This window comes from Kryptolebias marmoratus, linkage group LG11 (assembly GCF_001649575.2).
Source record: "Kryptolebias marmoratus isolate JLee-2015 linkage group LG11, ASM164957v2, whole genome shotgun sequence".
NCBI classification, from domain to species: domain Eukaryota; kingdom Metazoa; phylum Chordata; class Actinopteri; order Cyprinodontiformes; family Rivulidae; genus Kryptolebias; species Kryptolebias marmoratus.
In genome coordinates, this window is record NC_051440.1 from 9,995,365 (window position 1) to 10,018,636 (window position 23,272).

General features: G+C 37.8%; 1 protein-coding gene across 2 annotated transcripts in view; it reads right to left on the bottom strand.

Moving 5' to 3' along the window:
• The window catches only part of cntn1a (contactin 1a), a 68,511-nt gene that overhangs the window by 17,652 nt on the left and 27,587 nt on the right, over window positions 1-23,272 (bottom strand). For both annotated transcript variants that reach the window (XM_017406083.3, XM_017406084.3), the window contains exons 2-9: window positions 15,050-15,185; window positions 12,099-12,137; window positions 4,223-4,349; window positions 3,288-3,466; window positions 2,902-2,997; window positions 2,108-2,314; window positions 859-958; window positions 285-466 (exon numbers count right to left, since the gene is read on the bottom strand). In XM_017406083.3, the coding sequence (XP_017261572.1) occupies window positions 285-466; window positions 859-958; window positions 2,108-2,314; window positions 2,902-2,997; window positions 3,288-3,466; window positions 4,223-4,349; window positions 12,099-12,137; window positions 15,050-15,104 (985 nt within the window). In that variant the 5' untranslated portion in view covers window positions 15,105-15,185. The remainder of the gene's footprint in view (window positions 1-284; window positions 467-858; window positions 959-2,107; window positions 2,315-2,901; window positions 2,998-3,287; window positions 3,467-4,222; window positions 4,350-12,098; window positions 12,138-15,049; window positions 15,186-23,272) is intronic.

Here is a 23,272-nt window from a genome sequence, read left to right on the forward strand (position 1 = left end):
GGGGCTAAGAAGTGCACATGCTGGGAGGAGTGATGAGTAAGTGGAAACAGGTGTGATGATTCCTAACAAAAACCAGGTGCCATGTAAAGAGCTGGACAAGGGGATTATCTGAGGACATCAGGAGGCTCTGAACTCAATTACAAGAACAAAACATACATTCAACAGAATAAGTAAAATTGCCTAAACTCCAAAATGAAACACAAGAAACGCAAATAAAATGTAATTAAAAAATAAAACTAGAACAATAGCCTGAACCCTGACAAACTTAGACACACGTCTCTTACCCTCAACAGACACATCTGCATGGTGGAAGTCCTTTCCTTTTGAGTTGACTGCTTCACATCTATAGGTGCCACTGTCATCAAACTTGACATTATAGAGATACAGCTGAGCACCTGCCATCCGCACCTCATGGTTATTCGGCATGCCTTTGCCTACCCTTTTCCAGGAAATATCAGGTACAGGGCTGAGGTGGGCGATTGGAAAAAAGTAATACATGAGCCAAGCTTAAATTTGTGCTTTTGCATCAATACACTTATAATCTTTTAGAAATATACTAGAAGTCATTTAGCTTTGCTTTCTGACAAACCAAGCAGTGGCTAATAGCATTTCAGTACATGTAAAATGAGTAAACATTATTCATGTTTATGATGTCTTTAAAGAGCGATGGATTATGACTGAATTTTCCTACTATTCTACTCAAAAAACACTCAAATCTATTTAATACAATTCCAACTTTTCTTTTGAAGTCATTGAATTACACTTAGATACTTAAAAATCCTAATGGCTGACATGACATTTTCACAAAATGCACAAGGCGCCTAAGCAAACAGCTAATAATTGATCTTTCACGCTTACTTCCCCAAAGCGAAGCATTCTAAGGTGATATTCTGTCCCACCAAAGCGGTGGTGGTGGGAAACTTAACTCTGAGGTCAGCTGGGTATTTCCTGATGGGACCTGAGCAGAAAGATCAGATGGTGACAAACACATACACACACATACGCACAACAAAAACAGCTAGATAAAAAAAAAAGTCCTAAATAAAAGGTTTAGTGCTCCTTCTAGTTTGTATTAAAACCATTTTTCACGACTTGTTTCATGTAGTATTATTTTAAAATAGCAGCAATCCACTTTGCTGGTATCATAAAACAGCTCCAGTGTTTAAAATTTTATAACTGATCATACAAACACAATATTGTAAAGCTTTACATCACCATTTTTTTTACATTAGTTATTTACATAGAATTCTATAATTATTCGCAGCACTAACCGCAGCAGCAGCTAGCTATAGCACTTTAAGCAGGAATATCATAGTATTTGCTCTTGGACTGCTTAGACAATCCATTAGCTCATCAACTCAGTCAGAATTAAACTGGATTCCTCTAAACTCAGATTGTTCAAAGAGCTATCTACAACAGGTAAGATACTAATATTCATAATCTAAAGATCTAAATGGTCCCATTTAATAAATAAGTACAGCTACATTGTTTTAGTTTACTTTTGTCATTTCCATTACTTTTAGGGGTTTTGTACTTTCTTCTTAGGCAGACTACTCTTTCTCAGTCCAAGCTGCTGTTTAAGTCTGAACTAATTCCTTTTTGTACATTTCATTTAAAAGGTCAATAATGGTAACATAACTTTATCAGACTCTAAAAAGGCACCACTCTGTTTAAGCATGGGGCGTTATTACAGAAGTAAAAATCACTAATGTATTCAAAAGAAAAACGACAAGTAATAGTATCCTTTTTTTTTCAGTAGAAAAAAAAAAACGTGAAGTCCTACTTTTCACTCACACTTCATTTTAATGGCAAAACTATAAAGAAGTACCACCTGTATGGTGTGTATAAGAGTTTGTTGCTACTAAGCAGAAAGTTAATTACATTTCTTTGCCATATTTATCTATTCAGTAAATTCAGTGCAGAAAATTGAAAGCAGTACTGTTACCCGACCTAAAAAGTATACGTTATGACGAACTTCTATGCAGCTTAAATTAGATGGTTGAAGCAGAAGTCAGTCTTTACTTGTGCAGCAAACTCAAACCGTGCTCAAGAGTTCAACTCACAACAGGAAGTCAAACAGTTGAGTAACAAGAAGAGGAATACTAACGTTCAGCCAGAGGATTGAGGGGAATATAGTTGGAAAACACACTCTTAGAGCTGGATGGGCTGGATACCATGCAGGAGTAGTTGCCCCTGTCTGATGGGTCCACCTTAGAGATGTACAGGTTGCCTGTGATCTGGGAGACAAATCGCCGCTTGTCCAGAAAGATGAAGGTGGGGAATTCATTGAGCATCCATCGAAATGACAGCCCGCCTGCGCAGAGTGACACAGGATAAACTGTCAATCAAAGGTTTGATTCTGTGGCCGCACATTGGAAATAGCTGAAGGGACTTGAAATGAGGCTGGCTCGCTCTGAATAATCTAAATGCATGCAAAAATAGAACAACTACGCAGTGCTGAGGGAACTCATGATTCAAGCATCCATTGACCTTTGCAGATGAATTTTTAGAACCCAGCTGAAAGGCAGAACTGGGCATGTTGTGAGTACATTTTGTTTCTTGTAACTGTGTAAGAGAGTGAATGCTTGAATACTAGATGAATGGGGACAAATTTGCATCTGTGAAAATTAAAAATGTAATTTTTTTTCTGGTTGAAGATTATGATTTTATCAGGAATATTAAATGACAAAGGAGCAACTAAAGAGTGTAAATTAAAATTTTGGAAAAATAAGAAATAATTGTAATCTGTTTTTATTAAGTCTGTTAAGCAAACACAACAATGTGTGGTTTTTATTTTCTTTAAATCAAAGACCAGGACAGAAATCAAATGATCAGATGCAATGTTACACAATGTGAAAACAGAATGTAGTAGGACAGCAAAAACAGAATAATACACTGTACCTGGATAATGAGGAGGGGGTGCACAGAGCAGGACAGCCCCCTGGCCCTCCTTGACAAACACTGTCCCCCTCTCCTCCAATGAGAAAAAATCTAGGTCTAAGAAAAGCAGAGGTAAGAGGACATCATCCAGTTAAAGTTTGACCTAATGCACCTGCTACAACTGTAGAAGACAACCAAAAACAACACAAAAATTGTTTTGTCTAAAGTTCAATAATTTTTATAGAACACACATGATAGCACATATTGATTTGTCCCTGCTGCTTTTTTGCAGTCATGATCTGCATAAAATGCATGAAAGTGCATCTCCAGGGCAGCTGTGGAACATCTGGATGATGCTGCACATCCCAGCCTCCGGTAAAGTAAAGCTCATCTCCAAAACAACTTACATCCGAACTGGACAGATGCTTCTCGGCTGATGACTGTGCCAAACATGTTGATCGCCATACAGGAGTAATTTCCCACATGTTGGGTTCTGATGGGGTTGCTGATGACCAAGTTGCCTCCAGATAAACTGTAGCTGCTTCCCTCTCTACTCAAGTCAATTTCCCTGTTGTTCAGTTTCCATCTGCATGGAAAAGAAGTGGGATCAGTACGCTGATGAGTCTGTAAAATAATCAGCGTTGAGTGAGTTTAGAACTACATTTTTTATTGTTTTTAAAGAGGTTGTTTTACAGGGAGAATCACAGTAGAACTAGAAAGATAAGTTGCTTGAAGCAGTACCAAAGATACTGTTTGATCTTTTTCCAAAGCTGCACAAAATAACGATTGTGTCATGCAAAAACAATGGTTTTATGTTTGCTTGAAATTTCATTGCGCTTAAAACATGTACCGTCTGAAACAATACAGGCTGTGGTCAAAGCTAATTCTTTCTCCTCTGACATTAACTCTGGGACCTCTCACAGCAAAAGCAATTTTCAAGAATGCAGAGCAGGACATTTACATAGATTTACATCTAAATTGAAACAGAACGCGTGAGATGCTGGCACGTGAGGTTCAGACACAATGGCAATGCATCGTGTGCCTCAGCTGCAGCAACAAGAACTGTTGTGTTATGTTTTGGAATTTAAATGGCTATTGTGGAAAAAAAAAAAGCTCCGCAAATACATTTATCTGTGCACATTTTTTTCAAAAACACATGGAGGAAGGGTTTAAAAATACTGGTCACATACAAATACTGAATGTTAGATTTGCATCAGAGATAATAAGAACATCCTTGTGACCTTGGCATCTAAAAACAGACCCATAACCAGAGAGAAATGCTTGGAGGCACACAGAACATAGTGTGTAGCAAAGAGAGTGGCTCTATGGGAACATATGTTACTTGTATGTGGCAATTGGATTGGCTCTAGCCCGGCAACTCATGATAATTTTGGCCTCAGGTGACTCCTCGGGGTAGATGGTGTCCACCGGTTGCTCCTCAAACTCCGGCCCAAAACCTGTGACTTCATCTGTTAGTGAGAAACAAAGGAGACAAAAAAAAACATAGCTTGGGTTAGACAAAGAAACAGGTAAATGTATATATATATATATATATATATATATACAGTATATATACAGAGCTTAGACACAATAATTCAGATCTTTTGAATTGGAATTCTGAAGAAAAGTTATAAACAATTATCATCTTACCTGTTGTATCTAGCTTTTTTTTTTCAGTCTTCTAAGCTAACAGCTAGCAGGACCGAGAGCAAAGCAGGGTTCAACTGTCTTACAAAAACTCCAGTCTAAAAATGTTTTGATTGTGGTTAAATAGTATTTTATAAATACAGTCACTAGCATTAGCTAGCTAAAGCATTTGCAACACATCTTGTAGGACTATCATAATATTTCTGCAGCATTACATAGGATTAGACATTTGTGCTGAGTAGAAAGCCTTTGTTTTATACCAAATCACAACATCACACCAATTATACTAGAGATGTGCTCACTCAGGCATCAAACTACAGTAACACAGTCATCTGTTGCCCATAGATATGTAATTGTTCTAAGCCAATACCAATCCTGGAAGCTTAAAATGCCCACATGACTTAGCACATACCAAAACATTTTCATACAGCATGTGTCATCTTTAGCTGTGAGATGCAGTTCGCAGGAAATTTTACGGCCCCCACCATAAATACGCCATTCTTGGTTCAATCTGCCTTTTGCTCGTTCAATACACACACGCAATTATTCCCAATTACTCGTTAAAACAGACAGACATGATGAGCGGTGGCATGAATAAGACATAAACACAGGCTATGAATAAGCAATGAGGTGGAATGTTCCCAAACGCTGATTTTTCTCAAAGATCAAGAGTGTGCGTAGGTGAAGGATTACAGACGAGAAAGCGTGTGTGAATGTGTGCGTTATTCCCCTGAATCTTCGAGCTCTTAGAATGCACAGCTGACACCTCAATGGGGAGAAGCCCGCTCTTTCAGAGAGTAATATCCTGCTTCTTTTCAATTCAAGGCCAATGCTTGCGACTGAATGAAAATGTCAAAACAACACAGTGAGCAACCTTTTAAAATCTAAAAGAAGACAATGATATTTACACCTGAAACTGCAGTCAAAGTACCACTGATCATCAGAAAAGCAGCAGGATATACAGTAGTTATGTTGAATAAAAAGCTGCTCATTTATGGGTTCTTGACACCTACAGTATGTACAGTAATCCACAAAACTGACAGTTTAACTTCAGTTAACGAGATGCATATTTATTAGCTTTGGCTGGCAGAAATCTAAAGAGGTTAAGTAGCTAGTAATCCTAGAAAGTATGAGGACAGACCATATTTGATGAGTTAACTTTACCCTTTTCCAACCAACCAGCTGTTTGTATTTGAGATGTTAGGAGAAAGGATCAGCTCCTGCTTACACCCCACCAACCAACAGTCTGAGAATGTTTGACATTGATGCAAATCCCAAGGACTTTAAATTTCTGCTGGCTGTGAGGGAAATTAAACATGCTAAAAATGGGCCGCTGTAGGGGTTAAAAAGAGGAAAATTAGGTGAGAATGTAGGTTCTAGGAACAAAAGGGAAGAAGTGAAAGAACTGAAGGAAACACAAAGCTCACATTAATAAGTAAGTGAAGTACTGTGGCGCCTATTCTGCTGCTGGGCTCAGGATGGACTACATGAGTGTCAAGTAAAATCTTTACATGCAGAAATGGAATATAAATGTTGGATGGCCTGGTGGGGGGAGTTGCTGAGATTCTGCACGTTGGTGAAAAAAAGCAATTGGACTGTAACTCAAAGAGATGAGCACTGGTGGCATTCTTTTTTTTTCCACAGAGAGTGGGATGTGACAGATGGTGGAGGGGGGTGTTAAAGCAGGCCACATACACTGCCTGGAGACACGCACAGAAGGCTATTTTACCGTTTCTTTGCTTTAATTTACTTTTTCTGTATTTCCAACTCTTCATGCCTTGACACTAACCTTCCTATCTCCCTAAGGTATGTGTTGCTCTTCCTTCCTTGATCTTTTAACTCTTGTTTTTTCCTTCTCTAACAGAATATCTGTTGAGCAGCTCCCCACTTTTGCTCATATCTAACCATTACAGCGATGACTCTGTACAGAACGATTCCAAGAACTTACGCTCTTGCCAATGTGTCCTCTTGATATTTGGTGCAAATATGACAATTATATTCCCCCTTTTAAGTCATTTAATTGGTTTCTTTGAAGTTTTTTGCTAATATTTATTTTATCTATAAGGGATATTCAATTACTTTTTTTAAAATATTCAAATAGTCCTTTTAAAAATACAAATTTGAATAGTAGATGTGGAAAAGCAACAGTTTCTCTTTCCAGCACCTGGTAGCATAGTGTGCTTCTAACACGACCTCAGTGTTGCAGTAAATCACCAAGTTTCACCAAGTAATTTATATGGAAGGGCTCTTTTGTCAGCAAAATTAACACCCCTGCAAAAAATCTCAAAGTGATTATGTTCTTTTCTGCTACTGTCACAGGGTGTTTTGTTTTGTTTAATAAAAAGAATTGCACAAAATGCACGACTAGACAAAATGCAGTTTATCTAAGAGATTTTTTTACCTTCCGCTTTTACAATATATCTTCGTAAACATGACAGTTTTTAGAAATGTTTTAGTCCACACAGAAACATTAAACTGTGTAACTATGCCAGGCCTGTTTATGGCTTTGTAACGCTGCCACAAAAAAGTACACCAAAAACAGGAAACAAGGCATGGAGCATGACTTAAAGTGTGCTTTCTGGCTGCAGAATGTAAACACAACAAGAAAAAGAAGATGCCCTCGGGTCATAAGTTAGGTTAGAGGAGCATGATCATAATTTTCAAAAGGTTGCATTATGGCTGTTTGCCTGAAAAAAGCAGGCATGACAATTCTTTTTGGGACTCCAAAAATGCAAGGCTGAAACAATCAAAAACTTCAGTATATTCACAAAAACTATATGGGGTTTTTTATTATTTATTTTTTATTATGCATTTAAAATAAATTATTAATAATAAACTAGTATGCATAATTAACAAAATTATGCAACTTTGTGGAAACTGCACATATCCTCCACCATTTCTTATGGCATTTTTGGTGGCAACATATAATTTTTCATTCGTTTTAACACTAAACTGTTAAGAACAATATCATTTACTACTTTTATAACATAAATGTTAATGTACATTCAACTAAATTTACATGTGAAATATAACATGTGACAAACCTCTGGCAGATGCAGCCAAGCCTTTCTCCTGAAGCACCTGAAGAAGAGCAGCTGTAAATCATCTGCTTTGTTGTGGAGTCATTATCTTCCTTATATACCTTCAATGTACTGCACAGCTAACTCACTGTCATCCTCAATCAATATCAATAATGTTTGCTGGGTGCCCATTTCCTGTATTTTTATTAACGTTTTCATGCTAATATGAAAAGCAATGTCAGGCAGCATGAAATAAACATCAGGATGTTAGAATTGTCATAAGAATATTAGTGTAACAGTGGATGAGAACCAAAGGGTGCAGAGCAGCAGGTGGAAGGCAGGTATAGCTGATTCCAATAGATTCATTTTAAAAAATACAAAACCAATAAACAAACAAAACCCCAGGACTAACGTACACAAGAACAAGAATAGAAACAGAAACAGAGCAGGTAGGAATGATGAGAATCACAAAGAGACTGAGGAGTACAAATAACAGGGAGAGGTGATTAGAGAATGGTAAACAGCTAGGCTAATGAGAAGATGAGGGGCAGGTGTGAGAAACAGATTAGTGTCAGGAAACAATAAACTGAAATTATCCTGGCAAAACAAGATCATCCAAACATTCTGACACATAAAACTAAAAAACAAGAATTTACAGAAATCTCAAACCAGAAAGACCTAAGTAAACCAAAGACTAAATGAAGACTAAAGGAAATGTTACAGTTGTACAGATCAGCTGTGTGTTTAGCTTTATCAACAGTAATTTTGACAAAATAATGGTGAGAACACAATTCTTGTTTTTGTTTATGGGTCTTTTGGTTATGTTTTAGTCCAGTGGTTCGCTACCCTGGTTCTTTCCTGTGTGTTTTCATTGTTTCCCTGGTTTTCAGCAGGTCTTCGATGTCTGAAGAAGCCAGCTCGCTCATTTGAATCAGGTGTGTCAAAACAGGGAAACAAACAACTAAAACAGTCCTCCTCCAAGGACCAGGGTTGGGAACCACCCTTTCAGTTAAATGCTGCTTTAAAATCTGTAATTTTTGTGTATTTGGGTTTAGTTCTTGCTTCCTGTTTCTGTTGTTTGTTGTATGTCCTCGTTGTCCTCAGCCTCACCACTCATTCTGTTTCTTGTTAACTGCTGCCACTCAAGTAATCACTGCAGTATCCTCACACATCTTGGTTGTCTCAGTTGTTGGTCAGTGCAGTCCAGTTCTGTGTTTGTTTAAAACTGTACTGTACTTCCTGCTCTGGCAGCCTTTCTGGTTTTGTTTTTCAGTTATTCATCATTTCTGCTCTGACCTCAGATCATGCTGCATCTTGCATTTGGGTCTTTCTTTGACAACAATTTTAGAAGATTCAGGATTCGGATTAATGTTGTTATGCAATAATAAACCCACTGCCCTTGAGAGGCTCAAAAGATAGCCCAACCACCTTTAGGTTTAAGCATCTGCAACGCTAAAAAGGAGTTTCAGAGAAGCATAAATATGACTGGATACACATATCTCAAATCAAGGCTCTTTCTCTCATAGCCACTCACTTTCAGTCCTAAAATAGCACCTTGACCAAACGCATCAAATCTCTTTCAGTGTTCCTCCAGTCGCAGTCTCCGTTCCTTATCTGCGCGGCTCTCAGGTTCTGTTTTAATTCTCTCTGCATCAAACCCTTTCTCTGTTTCCGATTTTGGCACCATTTGCCTGTGGACGCTTTGCTTTGACTTCTTCAACAGGCGAGTAATTATTTACACAATAGTCAATAGAGAGTCCTCCCACTCGCAAACATAAAGAAAGCAAGATGGACAGTTGCTTTTAGAGAAAACCCTCAGCTGTACTGAAAGAGGAAGAAGTAGACGCACGCACACACGCACACACACACACACACACTGTAGACAGAGGAGGTCTCCAGGGTCTACTGGAAGTGATCTTTCTCTGGACAGACTGTATTATCAAACACAGACAGCTCTATTCAGCTTGCAGCAGGTAAGTTTAGACTCTCATTTGAAATCGAAATACCACGGTCTTTTTCTTTCCTATTTTTGGACACTATTATCTTCTCTAACATCTTCTTAGAACACAACATCAATTATTTATAGAGGTCACAACAAACCTTTAGGTTTGTGAAGATAAAGATATAAATTTGATAATGTTACACTGCAATGAATCCTGTTAGTGTTTTAATGGTTGTAAATGGTAACTATGTGTTTTTATGTGTTTGTAATTTTACTGTTTCCAGGCTTTGGGTTGGTTTTAAATCTTAATAGTCACATAATTATTATAAATCCCTGTGAAACTTAATTCTCTGATGATTTTAATCTTTACTTGCACTGATGCTGTCTTACATCTGCAGCACAGTTTATTTGCGTGACCAAGAGAGTGTCCAACTGGGACAGATAACATATTGTATCCTTGAGGCACAGTAGGCTCAGTGTAGCAATAATTACCCATAAACCCTTGGGCCATTTTAATGAGGACTAGTGGCAAACCTAATTTATCCCTGTAGAGATTAATCTACTTTTTTATTCTATTTGATATAATATCTAATACATTCACTCGGTGCCATTGGCTGTAAAAATATTTGTGAAGCTGCAACATTCAGACAGGATTTATATATCTGATTTATATATCTGATCTTCACAGGTTAGAAATGTGAAACCTTTTTCTTGTGGTTAAAACTAAAGACACATCTTTTATCACTGTAATGACTACTAATGTGTAAACACTGCTAGTTTTAAACACTTTTAATGTCCTGTAGCTACAAATTTTGTCTTTCAAAAGTTTGTTCTCCGTGGCTAAACGGCTTTGGAGTTGATGTAAGGAGTTGACATTGATGTTTTGATAAATAGATAAAGAGAAGTTTCTTTCGAAGCCACTATTCAGCCTAATCCCTTTATTAGAAGCAATAAAAGGACTGGGCTTTGGTAATGCTTTACCAGCAGAATAACAAGTATCGACTCATCTACGAACTGGCTGATAAGCAGTTCCTTTTTCAGGAAAAAAAAAAAAAGAAAGAAAGTTCCTGCAGTGTATCTGGAATGCCACCTACACAAAGTTCTGACCTTTGAGGGGCTTGGTAGTGATTCTGTCTCCTTCCATCCCAACAGCATCATCTTTTTCACATTTGATTTAGGTTTGAAATCGCAGAACCAAAGAAGCATTTTCTGCCACGTGTTTATTTTTTATTTTTTTCTTTTGAGCTGCAGGAGAGATGCACTTACTCAGACTGCGGTATGCACCTAAACCATTTAGCAGCGCACAAGCATAATTTTGTACTATTTTCAGAAAAATAAATAAACAAAGCTTCTCCTAAAAAGAAGGTCATAAATGAGGGGAGGAAAACAAACTACAAAAAGGAGAGGCCATTAGAATGAAAGACTACCCGCTCCATCAATAAATCAACCTACATGCAGCATCACAGCTTGTCTCCAAGCAACAAATCAGCACATAATTCTCTGCCCAGTTTACCAATGTTGACAGCCCGACTGCACTCTATTTTTCTCCCTGAAACTTACACACACTCTACACATCTTGTACACATAAATCTGCTCAACATAAAGGTAATCCATCTTATCAAAATGTTGATTTTTTGTTAGAATTTACACATCTAAAGAAAGAAGGTGTCTCAAAAGGTGACTACTTCTAAGAAAAATATTCTTAAACACTTTTTAAGTTTTGACATAGCGTTCATGTTTAGAATATTTGAATTTATTTATCACAACATCCTCGATATAAGGATTTCAGACCATTCTGAGGTGATACATTTGCTTTCTATGTAACAAAAAAAAGATCAATGTGAACTATTTTTGGAGTCTTTCTTGGCCAGACGCTGTTATTGCTCAAGTTTCCACAGCAACCTCACAGCATGTGCAGTTTTTCTAAGACAGTAGTCTCTGGTTCTGCGGCATAAAACCACAACTTCATGTTTAGCACTTTGGCTTCTAAATGTCAACCTTCAGGGCCATGTTTGTGGTGGAAAGAACAACTTTACTATCAGACACGTTTCTGATTTTAGTTTATCAGATTCATAGTAAAACGTGCAATCAGGAAGTATTTTGACTAGTATTTTGGGGTGCTTAATCTAAAGCAAAACTGCAAAATCTCATGCAATTTCTTAGTGCTAAAAAAATTTTGTTGTGGATGTCTCTCAACTACTATCGCACCAAATTTTAGTTCAATATCTGCAAAACTGACTGAGTTATAGGCATTTTTGGTTCTGCTAAGGTCTGAATATAATCAGTGTGTATTAGTTTCTATGCCCAACAGCTTTATACATGTTATATGTTCTGTATTTGTCCAAACAGATGAAAGCTTTTTGAAAAAAAATTAAAAAAAAAACAATATCTTCTTAACCAGAACAGCAACCACAGCATCTGCAGCTGAATAAAACTTGGAAAGACCAAGAAGCATTTGCTGTTAAGCACCAAAGCCTTTTGTGACTCCAGCTTAATCAAGCTCCAAAAAAAGAGAGTCTATTACAAAGGAGCTGAGCAAAAACTCTAAAACCCAATGAGAGTGTGAAGTGAAAACAGCCCCTATTTTCTGGCGTTAAAATCAGTCTTACCTTCGTCAAGGTCAGGCACCTCCTCGTGGGCTAAAGCACCTGTAAAAAAAACAGTCATACAACAAATCACAATGCTGCAAAAACATGATTCATGCTCTATGTATACAACAAACTGCAAGTTTATTTTTCCCAATTTTTGTAGGAATAGAAACACAAAGAATAAACAAAATTGTGAGGTCTTTTTCAGGGAGTTGTTGGTCTTTCAAAAAAAGAAAATATTATGAATGAGTAGAAACTCAGATTCTGACTGAAAGAAGATCCTTGGCTTAAGGTGATCTTTATGATATCCAGATTTTCGCAATAAAATGCAGCTTTAGGAGTGAAAGGAATCGAGTCAAAGTTAATTCCTTTTAGTGAAGGCAGACTTAATCACTCTGTGATGCTGTTTGTAGATGGTTTCTGCCATCAGTGGAGTTTGACTGGAGAATTCAGGAATTTAACCCCAGACATTCTCTGAATAGCCTCAGCTCTCATGATAGGAGAAAGTACAAAAAATAGTCCAATGAATCTATTAAATTTTGCATTAAACTTGCCAAACAAGTAGGTTATTGTATTTCTTACTATCATCATCCTCTTAACAATACTTGTGCATATTTTGTGCACCATGATAAAGCATGCATTCACTGGGATGGTGACGAACTGACTGTTAGCTCAGTTGTGACTAGACATTAGGATTTTTCCTAAATGAAAATGAAAGATGCAACAGGTGAGGTTGCAGGAGTCAGTGAAGTTTCTTCATGATGGTGCAGCAGCAGAGTGACACTGCTTCATCTACTAAATCAAACTGATAAATAAGGGGGATCTTCATCCATCTACTCTGGTTAATTGGTTCTGAAATGTTTGTGTAATTATTTATGCCACAATTGACATAATCATGGCGATGACAGATAGACAGACTTTTTCTAAAACTGGAAAAATATGTTAGCACTAACAAATATAAACAGCAAATGAAAAAAGCCCAATAAGATAAAATAGCAAACAAAAAAGACAAATAATCAATATTATATTGAGAATTACCTTGTGCAATGCTGAACAAATGACAAAACTTGACCTGTCAGAACCCTATGCTATAGCCTACATAAAACATGTTTTAAAGAACACTTCTTGTTGTGTTCAAATACTTGTTAAAGTCTAAGAGTAAATAAATTAATTGAGCATTTTTTTAGGACCTAGCCTAATCTTCAGCCCCAGACATGAGAACTTAGATTTTAATTTCCTTGTTACAAGCAATATTGAAAAACGAAAAGCAGAAGAGATGAGGCGTGTAACAGGCAGATGGGACGCCACAAGATCTAAACTGCTCATAAGGAGCATTTCCTCACCTGCTAATAATAAAAATGAGAACTCTAAATGGAATAAATCTGTTTTTATCTCATAATAATAAAAAGAAACACAGCATAAGCAAATAAATTGTGCAACACATCTTATATCAGCATAACTCTTAAAGATCTTGAAAACTATGCAACATATAAAACTCAAATATTTCAGGCCTGGGCTAAGCCCCAGTGTTTTAAAATCACAGCAACATCTCTGATTTCTACAGTCATGAATAAACAATGACACTGACTAATGCTGCTAATTTTGTTTTACTTTATAAGCTGCAGTACAAACATAATCATGGTCCACAGAAATGAACCACTGAAAACCTGCACACTGCTGAGATTCTACAGGTGTGTAGTTGTCTCTTTTTATTCTAGCTGGGTCTAAACAAAAATGTCAACCTGATGTCCTGAATCTACAGTGATGACTAGAAGCTGCTGTCTGTTCAGATAAAACACCAACAAAATTCTGTTCTTAAACTTCCAGTATCCAGCGTATGTGTGCAGAACATGATGCATTTATTTGTTCATCGTTTCTGAGAAGCACAACAGTGTCCAACTAAGATCATAGTTGAGTCATGCAGCCACTCCTCGCCGAGTTCTATTTTAAGTATAAAAGACAGAAGAATAAATCCATATCTCATAAATATAAACGTCTTGATGAGAAAGATGTCGTGCAGAGCTCAGAATTTCTCCTTTTTATTTGTCAAAACAAACTGGGATGAGCGTGAACCGCCCGAGGCATGGGAATACACTGAGGCGGTTGTTGCTTTTCTTGGCAGGTCATTTATCTGATGTGCTGTTTTCTGCCCACTTTGCGTTGTTTCCTGCACAGCTGATTGCACAGCAGCACGCTGAACAGAACCTTGCTAACTTTATGTCCTCAAACGCTCATGACTCTCTCAGATATGTAACTTTTGTGACAAATTGTGCCCTTTTTTAGTCACCCTTTGCATGTTTATTCACCTTAAATAGAACTAAACCTGACCAAGTGATTACATCAGATTTATTTAGCTTTATTTCCTTGAAGCACACATCATTGTCAGCATCAGTATATTCACTACATTCATGAAAGCTAACAGTTTGTCTTCACTGAGGGGGAAATTGATAACTCAGATTTGACATGTCTGCTACTACACAAGTCGTTTTCCACCTGGGAAATTTTTATGCTTTGTTTCTGAAGTCAAAAACAAAAGTTCATGTATGTTTCTGTGGCTGCCACAAAAAAATGTTTCATTTGAACATGCCAAAAGAATTTTTGTCAAGTTGGTTTTAGGACAGTGGTATTTGGCTAGAAAAAGTGTCCCTAAATGAGCTAAATCTTTTGAAATTCTCAGTTTTTCTCACCGGTAATGTTTGAAACGCTAATTGTCAGTAAGCGAACTTGTCCAACGACTCATCTAACTCCAATACTTGTTCACATCGCGTCAAATTTGTGATTTTAACGTTTTCATGCCAAGTCCAGCTCTGAGCAAAGACATGCAATGATTTATGAGGACATAAAAAAGCAGCGTGATTGGCTGTGATATTTTTAGATTTGATGCTTCTCGCAGCACAGCAGTAGTTCAAAACATTCTCTAACACTTCCTGTGATTTATTTTAATCCCTTTTAGCCAAACTGAAATTACAGACCTTCAGGAGAGAGTGAGAGGACGAGGAGATGGAGGAGCAGGAGGAGGCGCAGCATGATGTTGAAGTGAGAACCACCTGGTGGGGTCGAAGCTAGAAGCTCAGTTGGTGAAACATGAGCAGAACCTCTTGGTTTTCCCTGTGGGGTCGAAAATGGAAAGAGGTGGTATCAAAAACACAAAACTCGTCACAGAACATTTAGCTGATGGCCATGATTGTTGATTTAATAAGAAATTCTAGACATTCCCCTTAACAATTAAAACGAAGGACAGAATACTGATCAGCTACACAATATAAGCTCTTTACTGGTTCAACAAGTAACTGTGTTGCCTCTTTTTCTCCAGTCAATGGTGGACCGAAACAAAAACGTTCTTTGTTCCCTTTCAAAATAAAAGCCCTAACAGACATTCTCCCGTGACACTGTAAGGCATCACGCTCAGAGCTTGTGTTGTGAGTGACTCTCAACTTATAACACAACAGATTTTAGGACAGTATTTGTGATATTGACTGAGCATTTTTGTTTTACAGCCATTTTTGTGTTTTTCATGTCAGTTAGCTGCAGTGGCCATCTTGAGTCTAATTGTCTCCAAAAGTTAATAAAGTGTAAAGGTAAATCCAGTGATTGCTTCCTGAAAGTTTCAATACTATTTATTCAGTGGTTAATGAGATATTTTGGAATCTGACACAAACATATGCTCACAAACACAGCAGGTGGTAATAAATAGTATCAATATTCCAGTTAAATTTAACCAAAAACTACTACTCATCTACATTTTTTTGCTATGCTTTTTAATCTTTTTTCAGATAAAAAGCATAGTGAAAAGAAAGAAACATGACAGTTTCAGACATGTTCTTTATCATCCTCATCTTCATCCTCATTGCAGGCGACATCTCATGTGGAAGACTGTATTTAACTGTTTCAGGATCAACTTGCAGCTGAAGACAAGCTTCACCGGCCAATCATCGCCATTTCACACCAGAGGCAGACAAGTCTCTGCTTCCTGTCAGCCTCAAAGGTGCTTGCTTCTTGATACGTTAATGCTTGATGATTGACATTTAGACAATTGTGTGAGCACATCCAGAAAGCTCGCTCGCTCAAAGATCTTTACACCACACCAGCACCAGCTCTCAGCCTCGAGCCTGGTGAGAAAAGATGAAAAGCAACAGCTGTCTGCAGAAGGAACCACAGAACCACAGTGGAAGAAACGCAGTAGCAAGAAGATGAACTCTCATCTCTGGATGAGTGCAGGCAGGATTCATTGTGAATTTGTTCATAAAAGTTCTCTTAATTTATAAGTTAGACTAGGGATAGATGGATCAACCCAACAGCTGATTATTTAGCTTGATATTTACTATATTTTAAAACACCTTATGAAATAAAAGACAGGCACATCTGTGGGCAGAACAGGGTGTTGTGACTTTTACAGCGAGGGTGCTTTTTTCAGCACAACACTGGAGGAACCCAGAAGATGTTGACCAGAATTTTATGCTAACTTTATGCTTTACAAATCTACTAATTATTAATTAATTACAAATTAATTGTGTTTACAGTTTGTGGGTCCAAACCAGTCATTCCACTGATATCATTAGTAGCTTGTGTAGTTTTTTTAAGCATTACAGATATGAGTCTATGTAATAAAACATAAATGCTGTGGGGTTTTTAATCATTTAGAATCTAAGTGTTTCTAATCAATTAGTTCTGAGCCCTGTGCTATTCCTACTATTGACTATCACATACCAGACTTTAAGGATGTCCCAGAGTTTTTTAATCACTGTTTTTTGTTTTGTTATTGTTGTTTTGTTACTTTAAATCTAATAAAATGTAATGTGAACATCAATCAATTATATTTTGAAACCAAAAACAAACAGACAAAATAATTGGCTTCATAAATCAGTCATCTGCCTTAATTTCTTAAAATCAATCAGCCCCAGAATCAGGTCAGTTCTAAAAGGTTTCAAGTCATTAGAAAAATTAGTTTAGTTTATAACTCTTCCTTTAAAAGTCAAAAAAGAAGTTTAGACTGAAAATATTTTTTAAAATATTTCAGGAACATAGAAATTATTCTCCAAAGAAAATTTTATTTTAACCCAATTTTCTTTAAATCTTTTTTGGGTATTGAATGTAATAGTTATAACAACAATCCAGATGTTCATTCTTACCCTTAACAACAGGTCTCAGGCAATTTCAGGTCTATAATTTGCGGCAAAACCTTTTCTTGATATCAAACCACCAAAAACATCCGAACATCTTTTTCCAACATCTTTTTCTTGACTGTCAAACTCACATGCAAACTCATTTTCTGGCATCACGCCGCTGAAGCATCAGCTCAGTAAAACCAAACCTGTCCAATTCCTTCTCAGGTCATGCTGGATTGGAGAGTGTTGATTAGAGCGTAATCGAACATGAGGCAGACCCTATTGATTCTTTGTGAGCAGATTGAGGTGTCAGCTGGCAGAGACTCAGAGGTCTGACAGAAGGAGTGAGATCTCAGAGCACACAGGACAAATAGAGTTTTATTACAGAAAATGGGCTACAACACAGGGGGGAAAGCGTGTAATTGGCAGCTTTGCATGACCAGAATTACAGCCAGTGTAGAACTAAAGATGTAAATGCACACTAATAAAAGTACACAAGGGAGAAAACCTCATCCTATAACTTCAACTATGCATCCAATGTGTTGAACTTTTACTAATGTCTGCACTGTACAGCTGCAAGAAAGTCATACAGAGGGGATTTTATCTCTAAGTGGGACCGTATCCTAGCAACACCTTTCAAAAGCAGCAGTTTGTGTGCAGCGGGAGGGGGGCTTTTATGGCCAGCAATGAAACTATGCAAACACTCATTTTAATCTGGAACAATGCTGCTGTTGTGGGAGGGAGGAAGACCTGCAGTGTTCTCCTCATCTACTTAAAAAAAAATCTTCTCTTGAAGTTAGGCAAAGCTGTGATAAACTTGTGCCTCTTTCCATCTCTCTCACTCTGAAGCAGTTATTTATGTTACTCATAAATCATAAATGCCCCTAATAGATGCACTTAAGAGATTAGAGGAAAACAAAAGGACCCCCATTACTGCATCTGAGTAGTGAAAGGACCAATCCCATCTATCCCATTATGGACTGTCACTGGATTGATGAACTGCAACAACCTATCAGACTAGCACCATGCAAAAAAGGCAGCAAGCTCATACAATCAGTATTATTGCTGCCTCCTGCTTCTCCTGTCTTACCTCAGAGGTCTGAATGCATGTGATGAGAGCGCTCCATACATCATTGTGAAGCACAAGAACCAGACATGAAAGCCTTCAAACAAGGCCATTTCTTCTCACCCATAAATCACCACTAGAGCACTGCTGCCACATATATTGTTGCTTTTAGCTTGATTTTAGTGGTAGACTTCTGACACATGGGTGTTAACCTCCAGCTTGGCTTTGCTTCCTTAATTTCATTTTTTAAAATGTCCTTACTTCATTTTGAATGCTTTAGGTTTCCTTTTTGTTCAAAAAAGTGGAGCTCGTGTTACAAGCAGAAGCTTCTGATGGCAGGTTCTGTAATTTAACTGCTGCAGTCCAGTGATCAATAAGGGCTTTAAAGCTATTTTTATTACCCTAAAGTTTCCTAAAGGCTTTTCGGTGTTTGGCCCAAAGGGAGCTGATTGATTGAACTGGATAGTTTCCCTTTTGAGCCCGTGCAGATCCAGAGATGTGTGGGGGGAGGAGACGACAGCATGAGGGAGTAGGAGAAGGACTCAGTGGTTGGGAGGGTGGAGGACTTTTAAACCAAGATGTCACCGAGATGTTGCTCTAGCACACCCATCATCCTACCACCACAACCCCCAACACCACAATCAGTCATTACCCAAAAAGATTAGCTGTAATCCTGCAGGCGGATGCCAAAGTGGGGTTAACGCGGGATTGGTTTTAATCAGGTCTACAAAGAAAACTGAGGAGACAAGTTTCATCTCCTGCTGCATCTCAGTCCATTTTGACTTAAATAAGATTTAATGGAAGTTAAATAAATGCAGTCATACCATGGTAAGAGTCAATGTGGGAATACTAGTTGTATTTGCTACCTCTGCCAAAGAGGTCATGTTTTCAGTATGTCTGTCCATGTGTCTCTTAGCAAGATTAATTAAAAACTAATGAACAGATTTTGATTAAATTTTCAGGAAATGTTTGGTCTGTCACAAAAAAACAAGTGATTACATTTTGGTGGTGATCCAGATCACAATCCTACAATCTTTTACTGACACTATGACCTTGGTGGAGGTTTGAACTCTAAGGGTGTTTCTGGTTTGTCCATGAATTTGTCTCTTTCGTATGAAAAGTATCAAAGGTCAAAGCATTTATCTTGTTGGAGCTACCCAGTTGTCCAAGAATTATTGCAGCCATGATCCATTCTTAAAACGTATGATTACATATAATACTGTATGTATACTCTTGAGCCAAAGGAGGGTGGAGTTGGTGATATTACTTTAGATGGTTTAGGGAGAATAAGTGTTTAGGGACATGTGTTTGATATGAAGGTTTTTAAGATTTTATTGCTTGTTTCTTGTGTCACACCTTTATGATTCTGAGTGTGAGAATATGTCTGTGTATGTAAAACTCTATGTGAATCTTTTTTTAAATTTTGGCTGTTGTCTCTCTCAGAAATGCCACCGAATAATCAAGTCAAAAATCTCTCTGCTTTCTCTCCTAAACATTTCCATACTTCCACTGGTATGTCATCTGGTCCAACTGCCTTCCCCTTCATCATCAGTTTCTTTGGCCTCTACTCTTCTTGTCCTTTCATTCTCTTTATTCATTAGCTCCTCAAAGTAGTCTTTCCATCTTCCCATCACACTGTCCTCACCCGTTAGAACATTACCATTTACATTTTTAACAAGCCTGACTGCTGAACATCCTTTCCAGCCTGATTCCTCTGTCATGCCAGTCGATACAAGTCCTTCTACCCCTCCTTAGTGTCCAGCCTCCTATATAACTCATCATAGACCTCCTGTTTCCTTTGCTACCTCCCTCCCACCCTATATTGCATCTCCCTATATTCCTGTTTACTCTCTTCAGTCCTATTTCTTGCTGGCTAATCTCTTCCTCTGAATAATTTCATGCACTTCATTATTCCAAAGCCAGGTTTCCTTATCTTTTCTCTGTCCAGATGACACACCACTTTTCTACCGGTCTCTCTGATCACTGTTGCTTTAGTAGCCCAGCCATCTGGAAGCTCTGTCTTACTATCCAGAGCCTTTAACAGCTCCTTTTTGAACTCCTCACAACATTCTTCCTTCCTCAACTTCCACCATTTGGTTCTCTTCTCTTCCTTCACTCTTTTCCTCTTCTTCACCACAACACTCATCCTATACACCACCATCCGAAACTGTCTGGCCACGCTTTCCCCTGCCACAACCTTACAGTCCACAATCTCCCTCAGGTTACCTCTTCTCAAATGAATATAGTCGATCTGCGTAGTCCTGCCTCCACTCTTATAGGTCACACTGTGTTCCTCCCTCTTTTGGAAATAGCTGTTGACTACAGCCATTTCCATCCTCTTGGCAAATCCACCACCATCTGTCCTTCCTGGTTCCTTTCCTTGACACCAAACCTGCCCATCACTTCCTCATCTTCTCTGTTTCCTTCACCAACATGTCCATTCAGCTCTGCTCCGATCACCACTCTCATTTTCCTGGAAATACTCTCCATCACTTCATGGAGATCTTTCCAGAATTTCTCTTTTTCTTCTACATCACATCCAACCAGTGGAGCATAACCACTGACAACATTCAGCATCAGACTTTCTACTTCTACCTTCAGACACATCACCCTATCTGATACTCTTTTCACCTCAACTACATTTCTTGCTAACTCCTCCTTCAGAACCCCCCATACTCCATTTCTCTTCCTATCCACACCATGATATAACAGCTTAAACCCTGCCCCAATGCTGCGAGCTTTGCTGCCCTTTTACTTGGTCTCTTGCACACATAATACATCTCTTCCTCTTGGTCTTTTTAAATGTGTATCCCAAACCATTGTTCTTCTGGAAATGGAAGGCACATTGGATTGCTTTGTGCATGAAATGTGCTTCACACATAAAATTTGATTTGATTTAAAATATGGCACATATAAAGGAATCTTCCATCACAATTTAAGCTCTGTTTATAAGATTACTGTTTAATAAACTCTACTGATGTGGCAGCACAGGTCAAAGTTCCCATTTAGCTGGTGGGCATTTTGACTCAGTTATTGATACAAACTGATGGGCTGGCTGCTTGTATTTTTTTCAATAAAGGCAGCTGAAACCTTAAGAAGAAATCAAATTTTTTCTACTGGAGTAGAGCATAATCCCAAACAGCCAGTAAACATGCTAATCTTGATGATGTGCACTAATGTATACACGAATCAAGGATAGAGGAGATCAGAGGGACACAGTGGGTGTTTAAATGAACATGTTTTAAACACTTTCTATGAAGGGATGATTCAGAAGTTGGCAGCTCTTTTAAAGAAGAGCAGGCAGGAAGTGTACGTTCACCTGATCCTCTCTGAGGAGTCCACTCTGCTTATTTTTTCTCTGATGAGAAAGAGGCCAACCCGTATGGAGCAGAAGCAGCCAGCGAGGATATATAAGGATCTGGACTCCCAAGGGCTGGAGTCAAAGTGCCTTTTTCTTATAGAAGCATCCTTGGCTGCTGTGCCAGTAGGGGTGCAAGATGAAATTTTAAGAGTTCTCAGCTGAGAATTTTGCTCCAGGACAAAAATAAACTGTTTTAGAGCTTTCTTTAAAGTTAACTTAATGGGCTGTAATTGATCACTCATAATATATATTATTAATAAATATATTGCTATTCTCCTTACAGTATTTTATCCCTGTATGAAATGTTATTAGCACATATGGATGGAATACGGCTCTACTAAATTGAATTGAAATGTATTAAATTCAAATAGAATAAATTAAAATAAATAAGACTGAATTAGATATTTAATTGGATCTTAAGTGTCCCATTTAAGATGACTTTTTTGAAAATTTTGGCTACAGAAATAAATTAGGAATTTGTTTTCTTCACTTCAACCTGTTTATGTCTGTATGTATGTGTGCATAAACCCAACTTTTGTATGATTCAAAATCTTAGTTGTTTGAACATAAAAGATTTCATTCTGCACCCTTTACCCCCATCCACCACCCTCACCCCTTACCCTATAGCCTATTTGATAATAAATATATGTACAGTAGGTGATTGTGATGATCTAATTGATTGGAGAGGTGGAACATCAGCATTTAGGATATCCACAGATTTTTGGGGGCAGATTTGGATCACTATGAAAAAAATACATTTACCACAATTAACTCTGAATGATCTTTAACATTTTTACTCACTCTATATATTTGTAAAGTCAATTATATCAGCGCATTGTTGTTGTTATTTAGTAGTAACAAAATACAGGACTCTAAATTCAGGAAAATTTACAATAAGTCTTTTGTTTGGATTTTTTTCAATGTAGTATCTGACTAAAAGCATACATGAGCAGTGATGACCTCTTCCTGCAGGCCGGTAGTTCTGCTCGTGCAGCCAGAACACCCACTAAACCCACCGAGGCGTGGGGTCTGACCTCTGAAAGTGCTCCCTGTCTGTCACCAAGATGTTAGCAGCAGAGTTCAACAAGTTGTGAGGCGAGGGATCACAGATCAGGGTTGTTAAAAACACTCCCCCCAAATGGTGTCAGTTCATTTTGCTATCTGCAGACCATTGGGGAGTAGGAAGGTCTAATTCTTCCAATGTGATGAGTTTTTTTTAACTGCAGTATTACAATTTACTTTGCATCACTGACACATTCTGAAACCTGCTAATGTATGAAGTCTAATTCATAATGTCGGCACCAAAACACAGTAGACTTAAATATCAATTCTCAGCCAAACTACCTAAAAATCTTCACAGTTTTAAAGGTTTAATGCTTTTTTTTACGCTTGAATAACTACAAATCACTTTTTTCTGTATTAACTGGTTACACTTTTGTTGACTATATTCTTATTTAAAGCTAATACATGATTTTGTTCATGTAGCAAAAAAAAGAAAAAATGATGAATCCAATCACACACGTGGGTTTACTCCAGGTACTCCGGTTTCCTCCCACAGAACAAAAACATGCATGTTAGGTTAATTGATGACTCTAAAAATTGTCCCTAGGTGTGAGTGAGAGTGTGAATGGTTGTTTGTCTCGTTTGTCTATATGTGGCCCTG